The 19,319-nt window shown below is 45.9% G+C and overlaps 1 protein-coding gene across 1 annotated transcript in view; it reads left to right on the top strand.

Annotated features, from left to right (window-relative positions):
• The window catches only part of LOC147462984 (uncharacterized), a 128,752-nt gene extending 113,206 nt beyond the window's left edge, over positions 1-15,546 (top strand). Inside the window, exons 14-16 of the mRNA XM_086486548.1 lie at positions 13,273-13,364; positions 14,866-14,971; positions 15,199-15,546. Of these exons, the coding sequence (XP_086342674.1) occupies positions 13,273-13,364; positions 14,866-14,971; positions 15,199-15,299 (299 nt within the window). The 3' untranslated portion in view covers positions 15,300-15,546. The remainder of the gene's footprint in view (positions 1-13,272; positions 13,365-14,865; positions 14,972-15,198) is intronic.
• Positions 15,547-19,319: the final 3,773 nt, after the last annotated feature.

Below are 19,319 nucleotides of genomic sequence, written 5' to 3'. Positions count from 1 at the left end.
AAGGAAATGGGAGGAGAGGGCTTGCGAAGAGGTTAACACCAGGTCTGGGCAGACTAGCGGTAGGAAGCACATGGCGAGATTTTGGGACACGCACACAAGGTTGGGCACAGCACTCTTGATGCTGAGGGTCTCTTTCTCTCACACCAAGATTGTATCAGTTTGGTCTCATTCTCATAGGTCATTTTTGCCTTTTGAAGACATATGGGAGTTCTCTAGAGATGGTGACATCCTCATTCTAGGGGATTTCAATGCTAGGACTGCCCATCATCAGACAGTATTTTATGATACTTCAGAGGAGATGCTGAGAGAGTTGGATGTTACAGAGACGGGCCTATCCAGACTATCACAAGATGGAGAACACACCGAGTATGGAGGACACTTGATAGACATGGGGACTGCACATGAATTGGCCATCTTGAATGGCCTGCAGAGATTTCCTGCTGCAGGGGGTTTTACATGCTTTCCACACAGACATGGATCCAGCACAGTGGATTATGTCATGGCACAGCCGAGCCTCATCTCTAGTATCCAAGATCTCACGGTTGGACCCAGACCTGTTGGTGTGGCAGTGGACCATGCTCTTGTGTTGTTGACCATCTCTTTTCAGTTTAGTGTAGCACACAGGCTACGGGCAGCAGTCCCTACTTGCTACACCTTCACACGGGAGACGGACTCTATATACATAGATGGGATCTACAGACGCCTGTGCACAGAGGAGCCAGGGAGACCTCTGGAGGAGCTTACTACTATACTGACACAGACACTACATGATGCAACAGCAGAGGCATACCCACATACCCAGCCTAAGCAGAGACGCCGTTCGGGGAGCATGCCCCAGAACAGTTGGTATGAAGAGGAATGCCGGGACACTAGAGCTAGATTTCAGAGGGAGGTGCTTTTGGGGGACATCACTCACAGACAGTCACAGATTGACTTCCGACGCCTAGTGCGGCGGAAGAAGAGGACATTTTTGGCTCGCCTAGAGCAAGATCTATACCAGCTATTCTAGAGTCAGGACTCACGTGAGGCATGGCGGCTCTTTCATGAGCACTCCCCCCCCCCCCCCCCCCCCCCCCTTGCCATCACTTCTACAGAGGCCTGGGGCCAGTATGCATCATCTCTGTACACAGTTCCTGAGCAGCCCCCCCCCGATCCATGCCCACACACATGTGCTTTTTTCACCGCTGAGATGGTGAGGAAGGCCATTGACGGGATGAGGACTGGGAGAGCATATGATCATGATGGCTTAGTGGCTGAGCATTTCACGCATGCCAGAGATTTACTAGCAGAGCTTCTAGTAGTTATGTTTAACCGTACCATGTGTGAGGGCTTGCCTGATACTTGGAGCCTATCTACTATTGTACCTATCTTCAAGTCGGGAGACCCTATGGAGCCTGGGAATTATCGCACTATCATGATTGGACACACATTGCACGGTTGTACGCATCTATTCTTGAGTAGCAGCTGAGTAGATAGGTAGAGAGGGAGGGGATACGCGCAGCCGGGCAGGCAGGTTTCAGGAGGGGTTTTTCTACGCTTGACCATATCTTGACACTCAGAGCCATCATTGAGGAGGGCAGATCGCGTGGGAGACGGATCTATTGTAGCTTTGTGGATTTCCGCAAAGCATTTGATACAGTGCCCAGAGCTAGATTGATGCGCAGATTACAGCAGATGGGAGTACCCACAGAGCTCATTTGGGGGGTCATGGCATTATACAGGTCAGTAGTAGGGCATGTACGCACCCGAGAGGGTCTATCCACACCGGTTTACTCCACTATTGGGGTGAAGCGGGGCTGCCCGCTCTCTCCTTCTCTATTTGGTATGTATGTGGATGAGGTTTCTGACCACATTGAGAGAGATGGTGATAGAGGTGCACAGCTGGCAGGGACATGGATTCCACTATTGTTATATGCTGATGATATTGTGTTGATCTCCGAGTCTCCGGAGGGGATGCAACGTCACTTGGATGCTTTGCATAGGTTTGCCCAGGAAAGTGGTTTGTCTGTCAACCTTGGTAAAACCAAGGTCATGGTATTTAATACCACCCCACAGTGGATCAGGAGGTCAGCGCCAGCATTCACATACGGCCAGGAGAAGGTGGAGTATACAGATGCTTACACTTACCTTGGAGTGGTTTTTAGTGGCCCCTCATTTTCATTGAGGGCAGCAGAGACTAGATCGACTAGAGCCCATGCAGCATTGGGTAGATTGGAAAGGATGTGCTCACAGGTTCAGTTTCAGGAGCCTCGGCCGAAGCTCTGGCTCTTTGACAGTTTGGTGGCTTCTGCATTGCTTTATGGAGCTGAGATTTGGGGACCTTCATTGGATCATCACGGGAGGACAGGCCGCAGTGATGGATGGGGGAACATGGAGAAGCCTCTGGTCTCTATGATCTCGCGGCTCATTAGAGCCAAGGCTTCAGTACCACGTGCTATTGTACAAGCAGAGCTAGCTGCCCCCCCACTAGTGGTTGAGGCGCTCACCAGATCTGTCTCCTTCATACACCGCATGTGGGAACTTCCTAGAAACAGATATGCACGCCTTGCACTTGAATCCTCTCGACAGTTAGCCATGCAGGGAGATGCAACGTGTTGGTATGGGGAGATGGCATCATGGTTTCAGGCGCATGGGTTCAGCATAGACAGATTGCCTCCCTTCCAGTACTCACTGGATGCACCCTCTCTGACTCTTACACAGTCCGAGATCACCAGGCTCATTCGCCAGGACTTGACTCAGCTAGACACCAAGAGGACACAGATACAGCAGGCATAGGAGCTGGGCACGAAGATGGCTTTCTACAGAGAGCATCTCCTCCAGCTTACGGAGGATGGTTTTGTGACGAGGCCCAGATACATGGACACCCACTTGTCTCATGGGATACGATGTGCTATTGGCCAGATACGCACATCCTCACACCAACTGCGGATTGAGACTGGGAGATACAGCGGAGTACCAGCATAGGCCAGGACATGCCCGCTGTGTGACATCGAGCCTGAGACAGAGTTGCACTACACATGCCACTGCCCCGTCTACTACGAGATACGAGGCCGCTTCCATTGCTTGTTCAGAGACGGCTTTGGACCATTCTCTAGAGTCATGCGGTACAAGGATCAGAGATGCCTGGGTTTGTTTTTGCTTGAGCTGCGCAGACACAGAGAGAGCCTGATGAGAGGAGAGGCCAGCCAATCTCAGAGACAGATCACGGACTTCTTTAGAGCTACCACTGGACACCCGGAGGAGTTACCACCGTAGTAGAGCTCGCCGCACCACACCAGAGACACACTGATCGATCGAGCAACTGAGCTGGGGAGATCCAGACGCCCACGACTACGGAGGACTACACAGCATCGATGGAGGCTGCATCAGAGGATTCGGATCACTTTGGCTCGACATGCACGACGCCCGGTCAGACTATTGACCATGGAGGAGATTGATGAGATCTGCCAGTGACCGATGCTAGATCTCCTGTGATCTAGCTATGCCGGCTAGCTGTTTAGCTGCTTTGTTCACACCTAGCAGTTCAGGATTCCATAGTATTTCATTTTGTCATTTCTGTCATTTTGTCATCTTGTTACTCTGACTTTGTATCAGATCCACCACATTGTAACTTTCTGGTCTCATAGGTCACTTTGGCCTTTTGAAGACGTTAATATAACATTTCATTTCTCTTTCGCTCTCTCTCTCTCTCTCTCTCTCTCTCTCTCTCTCTCTCTCTCTCTCTCTCTCTCTCTCTCTCTCTCTCTCTCTCTCTCTCTCTCTCTCTCTCTCTCTCTCTCTCTCTCTCTCTCTCTCTCTCTCTCTCTCTCTCGCGTCAGGACTCACGTGAGGCATGGCGTCTCTTTCATGAGCACTCCCCTCCCCCCCCGCCATCACTTCTACAGAGGCCTAGGGCCAATATGCATCATCTCTGTACACAGTTCTTGAGCAGCCCCCCTTTCTCGATCCCCCTAATCCATGCCCACACACATGTGCTTTTTTCACCGCTGAGATAGTGAGGAAGGCCATTGACAGGATGAGGACTGGGAGAGCATATGATCATGATGGCTTAGTGGCTGAGCATTTGACGCATGCCAGAGATCTACTAGCAGAGCTTCTAGCAGTTATGTTTAACCGTGCCATGTGTGAGGGCTTGTGACGCATCTATTCTTGAGCAACAGCTGAGTAGATGGGCAGAGAAGGAGGGGATACGCGTAGCCAGGCAGGAAGGGTTCAAGAGGGGTTTTTCTACTCTTGACCATATCTTGACACTCAGAGCATGATTGAGGAGGGCAGATCACGTGGGAGACGGATCTATTGTAGCTGTGTGGATTTCCGCAAAGCATTTGACACAGTGCCCAGAGCTAGATTGATGCGCAGATTACAGCAGATGGGAGTACCGACAAAGCTCATTTGTGGGGTCATGGCATTATACAGGTCAGTAGTGGGGCATGTACGCACCTCAGAGGGTCTATCCACACCTGTTCACTCCACTATTGGGGTGAAGCGGGGCTGCCCTACTCTATTTGGTATGTATGTGGATGAGGTTTCTGACTACATTGAAAGAGATGGTGATAGAGGTGCACAGCTCGCAAGGACATGGATTCCACTATTGTGATATGCTGATGATATTGTGTTGATCTCCGACTCTCCGGAGGGGATGCAACGTCACTTGGATGCTTTGCATAGGTTTGCCCAGGAAAGTGGTTTGTCCGTCAACCTTGGTAAAACCAAGGTCATGGTATTTAATACTACCCCACAGTGGATCAGGAGGTCAGCGCCCGCATTCACATACGGCAAGGAGACAGTGGAGTATACAGATGCTTACACTTACCTTGGAGTGGTTTTTGGTGGGCGAGCATTTTCATTGAGGAGGGCAGCAGAGACCAGATTGACCAGAGCCCATGCAGCATTGGGTAGATTGGAAAAGATGTGTTCATAGGTTCAGTTTCAGGAGCCTCGGACGAAGCTTTGGCTCTTTGACACTTTGGTGGCTTCTGCATTGCTTTATGGAGCTGAGATTTGGGAACCTTCATTGGATCATCACGGGAGGATAGGCCGCAGTGATGGATGGGGGGACATGGAGAAGCCTCTGGTCTCTATGATCTCGCAGCTCATTAGAGCCAAGGTTTCAGTACCACGTGCTATTGTCCGAGCAGAGCTAGCTGCCTCCCCACTAGTGGTTGAGGCGCTCACCAGATCTATCTCCTTCATACACCGCATGTGGGAACTTCCCAAAGATAGATATGCCCGCCTTGCACTGAGTCCTCTCGACAGTTAGCCATAGAGGGAGATACAACATGCTGGTATGGGGAGATGACATCATGGTTTCAGGCGCATGGGTTCAGCATAGACAAATTGCCTCCCTTCCAGTACTCACTGGATGCACCCTCTCTGACTCTTACACGGTCGGAGATCACCAGGCTCATCCGCAAGGACTTGACTCAGCTAGACACCATGAGGACATGGATATAGCCACCACAGGAGCTGGGCACGAAGATGGCTTTCTACAGAGAGCATCTTCTTCAGCTTACGAAGGATGGTTTTGTGACGAGGCCCAGATACATGGACACCCACTTGTCTCATGGGATACGATGTGCTATTGGCCAGATATACACATCCTCACACCAGCTGCGGATTGAGACTGGGAGATACAGCGGAGTACCAGCAGAGGCCAGGACATGCCCCCTGTGTGACATCGAGCCTGAGACAGAGTTGCACTACACATGTCATTGCCCCGTCTACTACGAGATACTAGGCCGCTTCCATTGCTTGTTCAGAGAGGGCTTTGGACCACTCTCCAGAGTCATGCGGTACGAGGATCAGAGATGCCTGGGTTTGTTTTTGCTCGAGCTGTGCAGACACGGAGAGAGCCTGATGAGAGGAGAGGCTAGCCAGTCTCAGAGACAGATCATAGGCTTCTTTAGAGCTGCCACTGGACACCTGGAGGAGTTACTACCACAGCAGAGCTCGTCACCTCACACCAAAGGCACTCTAATCGACCGAGCGACTGAGCTGGGGAGATCCAGACGCCCACGACTGCGGAGGACTACACATCATCGACGGAGGCTGCATCAGAGGATTCGGATGACTTTGGCCCGACATGCACGACGCCCGATCAGACTGGAGGAGATTGATAAGATCCGCCAGCGACCAATGCTGGATCTCTTGTGATCTAGCTATCCCAGCTAGCTGCTTAGTTCACACCTAGCAGTTTAGGATTCCATAGTATTTTATTTTGTCATTCTGTCATTTTGTCATCTTGTTACTCTGACCTTGTATCAGATCCACGACATTGTTACTTTCTGGTCTCATATGTCACTTTAGCCTTTTGAAGACGTTAATATAACATTTCATTTCATTTCTCTCTCTCTCTCTCTCTCTCTCTCTCTCTCTCTCTCTCTCTCTCTCTCTCTCTCTCTCTCTCTCTCTCTCTCTCTCTCTCTCTCTCATTTAAATTACGTACTCGTACAAAATAGCAGCACGGTGTAGCAAGGTTACGCGTGAAGACTGCAAGTCCGGAAGCAAGAGAGTAGCAAATCTCCTGATGCAAGAGGATAGTCTCTCTCTCTCTCTCTCTCTCTCTCTCTCTCTCTCTCTCTCTCTCTCTCTCTCTCTCTCTCTCTCTCTCTCTCTCTCTCTCTCTCGCTCTGTGTGTGTGTGTGTGTGTGTGTGTGTAGCTGCACCGTGTCCACTTGCAGCCACAAGGTAAATAGGACGTCATCGACGAGCAGCTGTAGCTTGGCGTCTTCACAGGAGGAGCTACACATTGAAGGCCGATTTGTGATTCATTGGAGAAAGTTCTGCCAAGACTAGCTGTAGCAATTGCAACACATACGACTGTGGAGGAGTGCACAGGTTTCAACGGGGCAGCTCGGCATTGCTCTGTGGTGCCAGCAGGTCACGTGAGGCAACAAAAGCAACAGCAGGGCAGAAGCCTCACACGAGGTGCCTGAGGATGGACCAATCAGCCGACCTCGGAGATGACGATATCTATGAAACCCAACCTAAATCGAAAGCGACATTTAGGCGGAGGATGCGAGAGAGCACACGATTGCCAGGTTCTGTGAGAGCAGAGCAACTTTCTAGAGTCAAAGATGACTCAATGTTTGAGAAGGTACAGGTGACGATTAAGGGGGAGCTGAGCCTTTTGAGGCGTGACATTGAAAAAGAGATGTATGCAAAGGCGGAGACTTACAAAAAAGCCATGTATGCAGATATGAGGAACATCATTGAAGGCCGAAATACAGACGATTGTGAGGGCATAAGTTAATGTAATGGAATGCATGATGCAAAAAAGATTAAAGGATGCACTTGTTGTGTTTGATTCTTGGAAATAAAAAATGGAAGAACGCATGAATGAAAAGGATGCATTGATCGAAGCACTTAAGGGAGACCTCGCAGCTTGCAAAAATACCCCCGCAAAGGAGGGAGAAAATCAACCCTCAATTATAAAGAAGCTCGAAAGCATTAAGGAGCAGGTGAAAACTCTACGAGAAGAGAAGAGCAGAAGGCACGAACAACCTCTTCATGGGCGGAGCACCTATTCAAAACACAAGAAAAGTGGATCGAGGACGCCAAGAAAGGAAAAGATAAGATGCCTGAAGTCTCACCGACATCCACTATCATCAATATGACGATTGAGGAGGAGCAAAAGAGAAAGATAGGATGAATCAATGTTTGAGAAGGTACAGGTGACGATTAAGGGGGAGCTGAGCCTTTTGAGGCGTGACAGTGAAAACGAGATGTATGCAAAAAAAGCCATGTATGCAGATATGAGGAACATCATTGAAGGTAGAAATGCAGACGATTGTGAGGGCATAAGTGAATGTAATGGAATGCATGATGCAAAAAAGATTAAAGGATGCACTTGCTGTGTTTGAATCTTGGAAATTAAAAAATGGAAGAACGCATGAATGAAAAGGATGCATTGATCGAAGCACTTACGAGAGACCTCGCAGCTTGCAAAAAACCCCCCGCAAAGGAGGGAGAAAATCAACCCTCAATTATAAAGAAGCTCGAAAGCATTATAAAGAAGCTCGAAAGCATTAAGGAGCAAGTGAAAACTCTACAAGAAGAGAAGAGCAGAAGGCACGAACAACTTGTTCATGGACGGAGCACCTATTCAAAACACAAGAAAAGTGGATCGAGGACGCCAAGAAAGGAAAACATAAGATGCCTGAAGTCACACCGATATCCACTATCATCAATATGACAATTGAGGAGGAGCAAAAGAGAAAGACAGTCCTTCATGTGCGTGTTACACTTCTCAAAGACACTGCAAAAGTAGAAGAAGAAGTGCCAGATCTCCTGAAGCGCATGGGTATTTCTGAACCCACACACATAGGTGCTTGAGCCTTGGAGAGTTGCCAAGAAGGGAAGTGATGAGAAAGGAAGGTCCAAGGAAAGAGCACTCATTATACGTTTCCCTATGCTGGAAGCTAGGAAGAAATTCCTGAAGAAGAGACCAACACTCAAGCAAACTGGGATATTTTTGTGTGATGACCTCACACAGGTAGCACACATGCAAGAGCTGATGCCAGAGATCAAGGCGGTGAGGGAGAAAGGGAAAATTGCTTTTTACAGGGGAGGGAGAGTAGTGGTGTTGGAAAAACGCACCGCATGAAGGGAGCATGCAATTAGCATGCAATTGTAATGGATCAATGAAGCTGGATGTAGGCGCATTTGAGGATAGCTTTAAGGGAAGAGACATTATTTTTTACTCAAAAACGCATGAGACTCCTGGCGACACATTACCTAGAGTGACAGGATACCATTGGCAGACTACTTGTAGGCAGGATGTGAGATCAACGCATAGAGGATGGGGGTCAAGAGGTGTGGCAGTTTTATTCAGGGAGGAGCTTCAACCCCTCATTCGTATTGTTTGGAGAGATGAGCAAGCCAGATATATGTGGGTCACCGTGATAGCGGAGACAAGGAGGCTGTCACAAGATGGCCACCACGTGCCAATAGAAAAGAACAGACTGAACAGGCTTTTAGCACTTCAAAAACAACTAAATTGAAAGAGAGAGAGACGACACGCGACACGGAGTGGCGGAATTCCACCCCAGAGAGTATTGGCCCCAAACCTTGGCGCCCCTTTCGGTATTTCTTTATATTGCATCAACACAGTACAAGCCGGTACTCCACGCTCTGCACCTTCTCCAAGAAGCATGCCAAAGAATGAGCCCATGGCCTCATATTTAAAGGCCCTAGGCCCCAAAAGCAGTTTACAATGAAAAGCCTTCAAACTCAAAAGCATCTGGTGCAAAAGCAATGCCAAAAAGCTGCCAGTGTAAATCACAGAATTTCGTATAGCAATCGGTGCAAAACGCGGAAATCTGTACAGTCCGCCACGTCATCATGTCAACGCAATTTCCAGATTTTCAGTACAGCTTCCACGTCATCAATTGCTATGCAATTCTTTCTTTGTGTGTGGGTCCTGCTTTGTTTTAATCATTTATGTCACTTGGGGCCCCATCGGACGGGGTCCCCATAAGTTGGTAGGACTTCTTCTTTTGTTACTTGTTCTTCTTAGGGTTTAGGCCCCTCGGCCGGCATTTGCAAGTTGGCTTTATTCTTCAAAGCTTTGACACGTCAGCAGTTTGTGACAGAGGCCAATCTACATTGCAATATGCTATTTTGCCTCCAGCACATCTCATCATGCATCGCCCGAGGGGCAGTCACCCTACATGATATTGGATGAGGAGATATGGGATTTCTCTAGGGATGGAGATGTCAGTCTTTTGGGAGAGTATAATGCGAGGACGGGCCAGTCCCACACAGCTTTCTACGATACCTCAGAGGAAATGTTGAGAGAATTAGATGTCAATGATATGGGATTGGCTAGGTGTTCACAGGATGAAGAGCGCACTGGATATGGGGGAAATCAGACAGATTTGGGGACTTCACATGGACTAGCCATCTTGAATGGCCTCCAAAGATTTCCAGCATCGAGTGGGTTCACTTGTTTTCCTCATAGACATAGGGCTAGCATAGTGGATTATGTTTTGGCTCAGCCCAGTTTCATACTCTCTATTCAGGACTTTACAGTCGGGCCCAAGCCTATTGGGTTAGCGGTAGATCACGCCCTCCTCACGTTTACCCTCTCATTCTAGTTCATAGCTCGACTGGCACAAACATCTACGCATACCCGATACACTTTTACTTTGGAGATTGATTCTGTCTACATAGATGGTATCTACAGACGCTTATGCATAGAGGATCCGAGAGACCTCTAGGGGAGCTCACTTATATATTGACAGAGAGATTACAAGATGCAGCAGCAAAGGCATACCCACACACTGAGCTTGCGCAGTGACGACATTCTGGGAGCACACCCCAAAATAGCTGGTATGATGAGGAGTGCAAGAGACCATAGCCCGACTTCAAAGGGAGGTACTTCTAGGAGTCATTACTCACAGGCAGTCACGGATTGCTTCTCGGTGTTTGGTACGACGGAAGAAGAGGGCGTTTGTAGCTTGACTAGAGCAGGATTTATATCAGTTGTTTTTTAGCCAACATTAAGGCGAGGCATGGCGACTCTTCCATGAGCACTCTCCCCCACTAGTCATCACTTCTACGGAGGTATGGGATCAGTATGCATCATCCCTCTGCACAGTCTCGGGGCAGTCCCCCTCTCCCAGATCCGTCAGAGCCATGCCCACACACATATGGTAAAGAAATCCATTGATAGGTTGAAGACCAAGAGAGCATATGATCGTGATGGGCTGGTAGCACAACATTTTATGAATGCCAGACATCTGCTTGCAGAGCTTCTGGCAATGATGTTGAGTCGTGCCATGTGCGAGGACCTACCTAATACCTGAAGTTAGTCCACTAGCGTACCTATCTTCAAGTCAAGGGACTCTATGGAGCCTGGGAACTACCGCACTATCATGATTGGACACACATTGGCACGGTTGTATGCATACATCCTTGAGCAATGGTTGAGTAGATGGGCAGAGAGAGAGAGGGTATACGGGCAACATGACTTCTGGGTTTCAGGAGAGGTTTCTCTGAGGAGGGGAGATCACGTGGGAGACGGCTCTATTGTTGCTTTGTGGATTTCCGCAAAGCCTTCGATACAGTGCCCAAAGCTAGATTGATGTGTAGTCTGCAAGAGATGAGGGTACCCAAAGAGTTGATTTGGGGGATCATGGCTCTATACAAGTCAGTAGCGGGGCGTGTACGCACTCCAGAGGGAATTTTCGATTTAATTCACTCCACTGTTGGGGTGAAACAGGGTTGCCCGGCCCGCTATCTCCTACACTATTTGGCATATAGGTGAATGAAGTTGCCGACTACATTGAGAGGGATGGTGATAGACGAGCACAGTTGACAGGAACATTGATCCCACTATTGTTATATGCTGATGATATTGTGTTGATTTCCGACTCCCCCGGAGGTGATGTAGCATCATTTAGATGCTTTGTACATATTTACCCATGATAGTGGATTGTCTGTTAACCTGGGGAAAACCAAGGTTATGGTGTTTAACACCACACCACAGTGGGTCAGGAGGTCAGCACCCACTTTTACATATAGCCAGGAGACAGTGGAATAAATAGATGCATACACCTATCTTGGGGTAGACGAGACCTCATGCAGCCTTGGGACGATCGGAGAAGATGTGTTCGTAGGTTCAGTTTCAAGAACCTCGAACAAAGAAATGTAGAGCATATGAGAGTATCAGAGATAGATATGAGGCTTGTTTCATAGGACAGCCCACCCTATGACAGATTATGGAGTCGCGACCGCCAGTTTGGCCGTTTTGTAGTGAAGATACATAGATATGGAGAGACTCTGCCAGCACCTGTAGCGGCACCAGAGGGTGGCAGACAGTCACAGCTTAGCAACTTCTTTCAGAGAACCACAACCCTGAAAGTTGAAACACCCCTGTCTGTGTCAGAGTGACATGTGGTAATAGGCTCACCACCAGCAGGCAGCCCAAGAGAGATTTCTCAGATGTTGGCTGATCCAGCCGCAATCATACGCGCAGCCCTTACACCACACCCACCCATGTACCAGATCTTACACCCCCAGTTTGACATAGGATGGAGCTAGCCAGCTTGATGCACTTCATGATTGCACTTCCCTGAGCATATACATGTGCACCCATACCCCCTAGAGATAGAGCTCCACCCCCGCCCCCCTCATATGCCATGTATCTTGTACCCTAGCCTCACATGGATCGCCCCCTTCCCCCTTACCACATGACCACATTTTGTTACTTTTTACTTTGGTCTTTCCTCGATAGATAGAGGACACACACATGCATATTTGATTTGTCTCATAGGCCGACTTTGGCCTCCAATAGACGTAGAAAGATTTTTCTTTCTGTCTTGCTTTCTACCCAGGATCCTTGGTGCAGCTACACTGTGAAGTGAAGGAATGTGCAGATTGGCCTATGAAGTCTCTCCAGAACTATTCCCTGAATCACCTTTAGTTTTTAGAGAAAGATTAAGTGGCACCAATTGTTTTCAAAGCTTTATCAGTACAAACCATTCTTTTGGTGATATTATAATGTCTGATATGTATGGAACCCATCTACGTGAAGAAACCTCTTCGAATTATCATTTTGCATGAATCCCTGGATATTAAACACAGTGGATGGTTTCTCCGATGTTAAGCTCTCTTTTTTGTGATTGGTAAGGAGCTTCAATGCATGTGCTAAGTGTAGTAGTCATTGTACTGGTCTCTTGTAGAAGCAAAGGTTGTCCTAATATACAGATTTGATGAGAGACCATGTTGCATTGTGCTTCTCGATCAAATATAGAGCTGAGCGGCTTCAGATGCTAGCTTCATTTGCACAATTCCAATCAGTGAAGGTGGGCCAGGATTCGGGTTTCGGAGCTTCCGCTGTCCTTGTCCTCAACGTTCTGTGATGGACTTGGAGGTCTTGTCAAAGAGTTCAGGTCAAAGAACTTTCAAGGCATTTGGCTGTCTCTTTGCACTCCGTTAGGATAATCTGCATTGAAATTTGTTTGATTGGTTGATTGTTTAAGTTGTCTGATAGAATGATGCCCTTCCAGTTAGGCAACCAAAACTTCAAACCCTCCATGGAGCTTCCGGTTCTTTGTTCATTTTATAGTTTTCTTTTCTTGTTTGGGAGGGAATTTTAAAGAAAACTACGAGACTCGTTGAGATCTTTCAGTTTTCCTGGACAAAAATACAATGTACCTAGAATTCCAGAGTGAAAATCTGAAGTAAAGAATGGAAGTCTTTATGGTATGAGCATTTTAAACTTTTACTTATTTTTACAATCATGTTCACTCATTTCTTTGTTTCCAGGACTAAAAGGTATGAATCAATTCTGCCTTGGGGACAGTGCAATGGCAACAGATAAACACAAATGGCGAGAGTTTGAGGAAAAAATGAAAAAGGTGAGAGACAGGTTTTCTGACGCATTATTTGAATGGGGCTTTGTTCATTGATGAGGTTTGCACATTGTTCACGGTGGGGGCGCGGGGGTGGGCGCTCCCACTACTGGTATATATAACACAAAAGAACTTGATAGATCAAGGAGACAGTTGACCAAAGACCGTGATTGTATTTGTACAGAACTTCAAATGTTATAGAATTTTGTACAAAAGTAGGTGGAGAATGAAACTTCATTCCACCTACTAGTACATATAACACAAAAGAACTTTCAAGGAGATAGTTGGCCAACGACAGTGTATGTATTTGTACAAAACTTCACATGTTATAAAATTTTGTACAAAACTAGGTGGAGGATGAAACTTCATTCCAGTGCTCGAAAAACACTTTTACCCAAAAACTTGTAGATCCTACATACAAGAAATATCAGAGGTAAATTGGCTCTATTTGAAGGTTTTTACACTAAATTTCTTTAATTTTGTAGGTTATCTCACTTTCAAATTTAAATTTAGAGGTAAATCTCAAAATTTGTATGTGGGATTACACTAAGCCTAGGTATTTTTCAAGCACTGCTTCATTCCATTATTAAATAAATAGAAGAAGGTTATCTGCTCCTTCATATTAGGTTGTACAGTAACAAATCCTAGAATCAAGAGACTCCTCACCTACATCATACAAAACAAGCAAAACATTTCGTTAGGTTTGGATGTGTTTTACAGGTGTATTTGACGGCCAAAGCAGCCACTTACTAAGTTAATTACTATTCAAAAATTCATTTTAACTTATAGTTATTTCAGGGATCACAGCAATCTCCATGCATTTACCTATAAAATATCAATGATAAACACTCCTATTAAAGAGTGTGCGTGCAATCTTTTGTTCTTGTGGTGTGATCTTTTGTTCCTTCAAACTCCAAGAGATCCTTTTCACTTTCTTGGGATATCTCTTCAACAGTCATTACATTTCTCGTTCACCATTTGGGGCATCTCTTTGCAGGCCTTTGGCCAAGTTTCATTGTTCACTGGCTCAACCCTTTCTTCATGGTTTGCGTTCAGAATTTTACTTATACATTATCTTCTTTGTGGGTTTTCTCTCATCCTAAGGTTTTCCACCAGTAATTTAAGGATTACTAAAAAAGAGAAAAAAATGTGTACATGCGCTGGTGATCACAAGTAGAATTTCTTGTGAAGGGGTGTGTGATCGAGATCAGGCTGAATTATGGGGATCCTGGTTTATATAATCAGAAACCTTACTTATTTCATAATACAGATGAAGTAGCTTATAGTTGTATCAAATGATTAATGATATTTTACTGGACTTTATTTTTGAGTTGAAGCTCTCTTGCTAAGACTGGAGGCAGTAAGTTGCATATTAGCCAGTTGAAAACTTCTTCATTTCTGGAACATGAAAATCTCAAAAGGGCAGCATCACATACTATGCTTGCAGGGTAGGTTCTGTTGTGATTTTAGCTTTCTTTCTTTCTGAAGTCAGTGTTGAATTTTGCAGCTGCTCAATATGGAGGCGCCCTGGACTTTGATTTTGGATGATCCTCTCGCAAACTCCTTCATCGCTCCAATCACTGACACTATCCAAGATGACGTTCAGCTGCATTGTAAATGATCCTGATCTCTATGCCAAAGATTTTGATGGTTATTTTCGTCACTATCTATGAGTGGTTGTTTGCTTGTCACCCATGAAGGCTACGGGCTCACCGAAGCATGAATTTTAGTGGGTCTTTTTTCTCAGTTGCATGAGCTCTTTCAAGCATATCATTGGTCAGTGGCAATGGTATTTCTTCAATGGTGGTTCAGCTATCCTAAAACGGTTTGTTGTGTGTAGCTGATGAATACGAACGGACATGGCAAGAAAATGAAGATCTTGGCCTCAATGATATGAATACATCTTCTGCTGATGCAGCCTATGAAAAGGAGGGTTTATAGCCTTTCTGTCTTCACAGGCTTGCCTGCACCCTGAGATGCTTTTGTATGTAGCATTTTGACATTCTAGTTTTTCATGCTTTGAATGATTGGATAAGCTCCCAATCTTGTGGCATCACATGCATAGCCACAATAGCTTTCTGTCTCAAAACATTTAGTTGGTGTTGCCAACCTTTGTCAAATGTCTTATCAAACCTTGTCTCGTTTGTTCTCTATGTTCAATGTCAAATGTTGCGATGCATGTTAGTTACGTTGGTGCGTCAAATCTCAACTGAGGTAAAATTTTGAGCTGTAAGTTCTTATATTAAATGCATAGAACATCATGCTTCATTGGAAGCGTGGACTGCATCACTTTATATTCAAAGTTCCAAATGGCAGCCACCAAGTTCTAGGTATTGTTCCTGGCAACTAAGCTGAAAGAGTTGATCGAATTGAGAGCATGGCAACTAGTAGTGCTGCAAGTAAAGTCATTGATTGTGTAACCACCAAATGAGATATGTCCCGAAAATTTTGCGAACTTGGAGTGTATCTTTTGAAGCATAGACTTGCTGGTTGAAAATGCTTAATGGCTATTTTGCAAACTTGGGAGTGTATCTATTGAAGCGTAGACTTGATAGTTGAAAATGCTTAATGGCTATTTTGCCATGCAAATTGCTCAACATTTAGATTTTCTATTCTAACAGTAGCTAAGAGTTCAGAAGTATCATACTAAAGTACTCAAAGTTTTTTTCTTCATGAATGTCAGTAAAAGCCTTATCAAATGTAAATAGAGATATAGGGTGAATAAATTAGTGATTTTAGCAAGTTTGCAGAGTGAATTCAAGGTTAAATTTAGGAATTTTAGTTTCAAATCTTGGCAGAGACCTTTGCTTTTGGCATAATTGCCGGTGTCTCATTAGTTTGTCATGAAAAAATCAAGGCCAAGAAAATGGTTTGTTTTAGCATTGTATTTATTAAGCTACAAGGTAAGTCTGCCAGAATAATTTATTTCGATGATATCTTGTATATCAAGGAAATTCAGTCACAAAGGTTTCTCTTATATCTTACATTGTTAGGTTGGCTCCCAAATTGTAGATTGCCGAAATTTCAAGGGGCTCCAAGTGGAAGGTCCAGGCTGAAAATCTGACTGTTTAAAGCGCAGAAATTAGAGGTAGTTGTTTAAGCAAGTTGTTTAACTTATAATTTGATGTATGAACTTATAATTCGATGGAAGGTAAGCATCAGATGCTATCTAAACTGCCTTTAAGGTGAGGATAAGTTGCCCTTGGCAAGATTCTTCTCCTTGAGATGTTTAAGCGTATTGATATTCTCGGAGCGCATAGGCTTTGTGACTCTGGTTCTAGATCTAAGTTGCACTTATGTATGGAGAAGAGGGCTAAAAAGCGGTTCTCGGGTCTCATCTATTAGTTGATCTATTTTAAGAAACTAATTCTCATGTAAATTACTTGTTTTGATCGGCATGATATGATTAATGTTTCTTGTTGCTACAATGGTTGCCTGCTCAAATGTGCTCTGGAATTTGTTTGCACGTGTGAACGATTTTGGTATGTGTTTTGTGTGCTCAAAAATATTGAGCTTAAAACCAACATGGTATACGTGCAGGTTGTGGTGGTCATAAATACGTTATCTCAACTGAGAGGTTTGACAAGCTACTTCAATCGAAAGCTCATTGTCATTTGTGTGTGATGCAGGATAGTCAATAGGTCCCGTGTGTGTGTGTGTGTGTGTGTGTGTGAGTGTAAGAGAGAATTTCCTGCTCTGTTGCGAGAATCTCCTGCGCGCGTTGCTGCGCCTGCGCCAGCAGGGGTGTGTGACTGTGTGTGTGTGTGTGTGTGTGTGTGTGTGTGTGTGTGTGTGTGGTGAGCCTTCAGCCGCTGCGCGCCCTGTGCTCCCTCTGCATCTGCGTGTCCTGAGCACTGCGCGACCTGTGAGCTGCCTATTTTGAGCGCACTGCACATTCGTTTTGCTGCAGTTGGCTCAGCGCAGCAGGCTGCCCTTGCGCAATCAGCCAGCAGAGCCCTGTTTGGTGCGCTCTGTTTTGTGTGTGTGTCCTCTTGCGCCAGACAGTTTTCAGCACCCCTGGCTTTCTTCGATTTCTGTGCAAGCTGATGTTCAGGCCTGCCTTGACAATCAGCCTCCTGCGCAGACTCAGTAAATTTGTCGGGTGATGCTATCAGGGTGAAGGATAGTGTTCAATTGATGTACTGCTATTGTGGCTTGGGATGTATTTTACTGTGAACTCTGTACAGAGCTTGGTTTTCTAGACAGTTGGTTTTGTTTGGCGAGGAATTTTGATTTATGCTCGACTCTGTGCGTCTTCAAGCGTCAAAAAGCAATGGAACCCACGTCGGAGGCTGCTTCCAAGATCAAAGCATGCCTATATGAGGATTTTGAGGAGGCTCGACAGGCATGGAATGGTCAAGCGCCCGCTCTTGAGGTGCGCATTCCAGTGCAAGACCTCATGGACCCGGTTGCTCAATACGTTATGAATGCAGTCATTCTCTTTTTCCTGGGGAAAATGCGTACTGTGCAGGATGTCGGGCAATGCGTTGATTTTCTCCTTAAAAGACAAGCAGTTCGTGGGGTCTATTTCGAGACGCGTGGATTTTATGAAGTTTTGCTCACAGATATGGAAGCTAGGAATCTTTTGCTTGAGATGTCTCCCCTCTTCTTTAATACGCAAATGATGCATGTTCTCCCGTGGGCACTCACTAAAGACTACTAGAGTCTTATTCGTCACAAATGCCCGGTGTGGGTGGAAATTGTTGATTTCCCTCGTACGTGGAGACATTTTTTGCCTTTGTTGGCTGCGTAGCTTGGTAAAGTCATTTGTCCCCCGAAATTGGATGCGAATACAAATAGGTTTTGCATTCTCTGGGACACTGACAAGAGTACCCCTGAAGGAATTATGGTTGATTCAATAGATCCATGGGTAGGCAAGCGCCCATTTAAACTTAAATGGGGTAAATTTGTGAATTCATGCTTTCGATGCGGCAAATTTGGCCATATGCAATTTGTCCGGAGCCGGTCTTGCAACCCCCTCCTTCTGTTGTTCCTTCGTCCCCCTCTATCCCTGCAGGAAAACCCACAGGCGAAGTCAAGCAGAGTGGACCCTCTACTGTTAAGGTTGCTTTGAATGTGGACAAAGGGAAAGGCAAGGCACAGCAATTCACTGATCCTGGGAATGGAGCTGCTGCAAAAGGCAACAATGTTGGACCCGTTGATGTCAATTCATGGGTGGTGCCAAAAAAATCAGTGAAGATTGGTACACCACTTTCTTCTCGTAATTATGTTCCTTCTGTTAATGCCAACAAGAATGCATCGTTTAATCAACTTCCATGTAATGACAATCGCACACTGATTGATGCATGGGACAAAGCGATGCACTCTTACAAAGATGTACTTCTCGGTGAGACTTCCTCCTCACCTGTGAACCTTGTGGACACGTTTCTTGCTTTTGTCTCCGAGGCCGGGTGTCCTCGTATGGATGTAGTGGATGGAGATGTGCCAATGGGCACCTCCACCTGATCACATGTTTCTTGCCTCTTGTACATAGGTTTTTGATATGCAAAATCAAATTAAATGCATCTCATACAATGTGCGGGGTTTATGTAACCTGGACAAATGGCGTCTGACCTGGCACTATGTACATACATCTAGAGCAGACTTAGTTGTATTGCAAGAGCATAATCAGCACGAGTTCATTGGTCAATGTTCCTATTTTGTCGGTTATTGAATTGCGTATGCAGGTTTGCATGATTTCTCGAGTTTATTGATGCTGGTTCGCCATGAGCTTCAGCCGGTTCTGCTATACAATGATCTGCATGGCAGGTGGATAGTTGTACAATGTTTGTTGAATGGTCGAGTTCATGAATTTACAAGTACTTATGCATACACGGCCTTTGGGCAAAGAGCTGCTTTATGGCGAGACATTTCATCTCACCCTTGGACTTCTAATGCATTCCTTTGTGGAGATTTCAATAATACCCTTGATTTAAATGACAGCACCACAGGAAATTCGTA

The sequence above is a fragment of the Adiantum capillus-veneris genome, chromosome 2 (genome assembly GCF_014529385.1).
Source record: "Adiantum capillus-veneris isolate H3 chromosome 2, ASM1452938v2, whole genome shotgun sequence".
Lineage (NCBI taxonomy): Eukaryota > Viridiplantae > Streptophyta > Polypodiopsida > Polypodiales > Pteridaceae > Adiantum > Adiantum capillus-veneris.
Note: the sequence above shows the minus strand (reverse complement) of the source record. Positions and strands in the feature narration are given on the sequence as shown.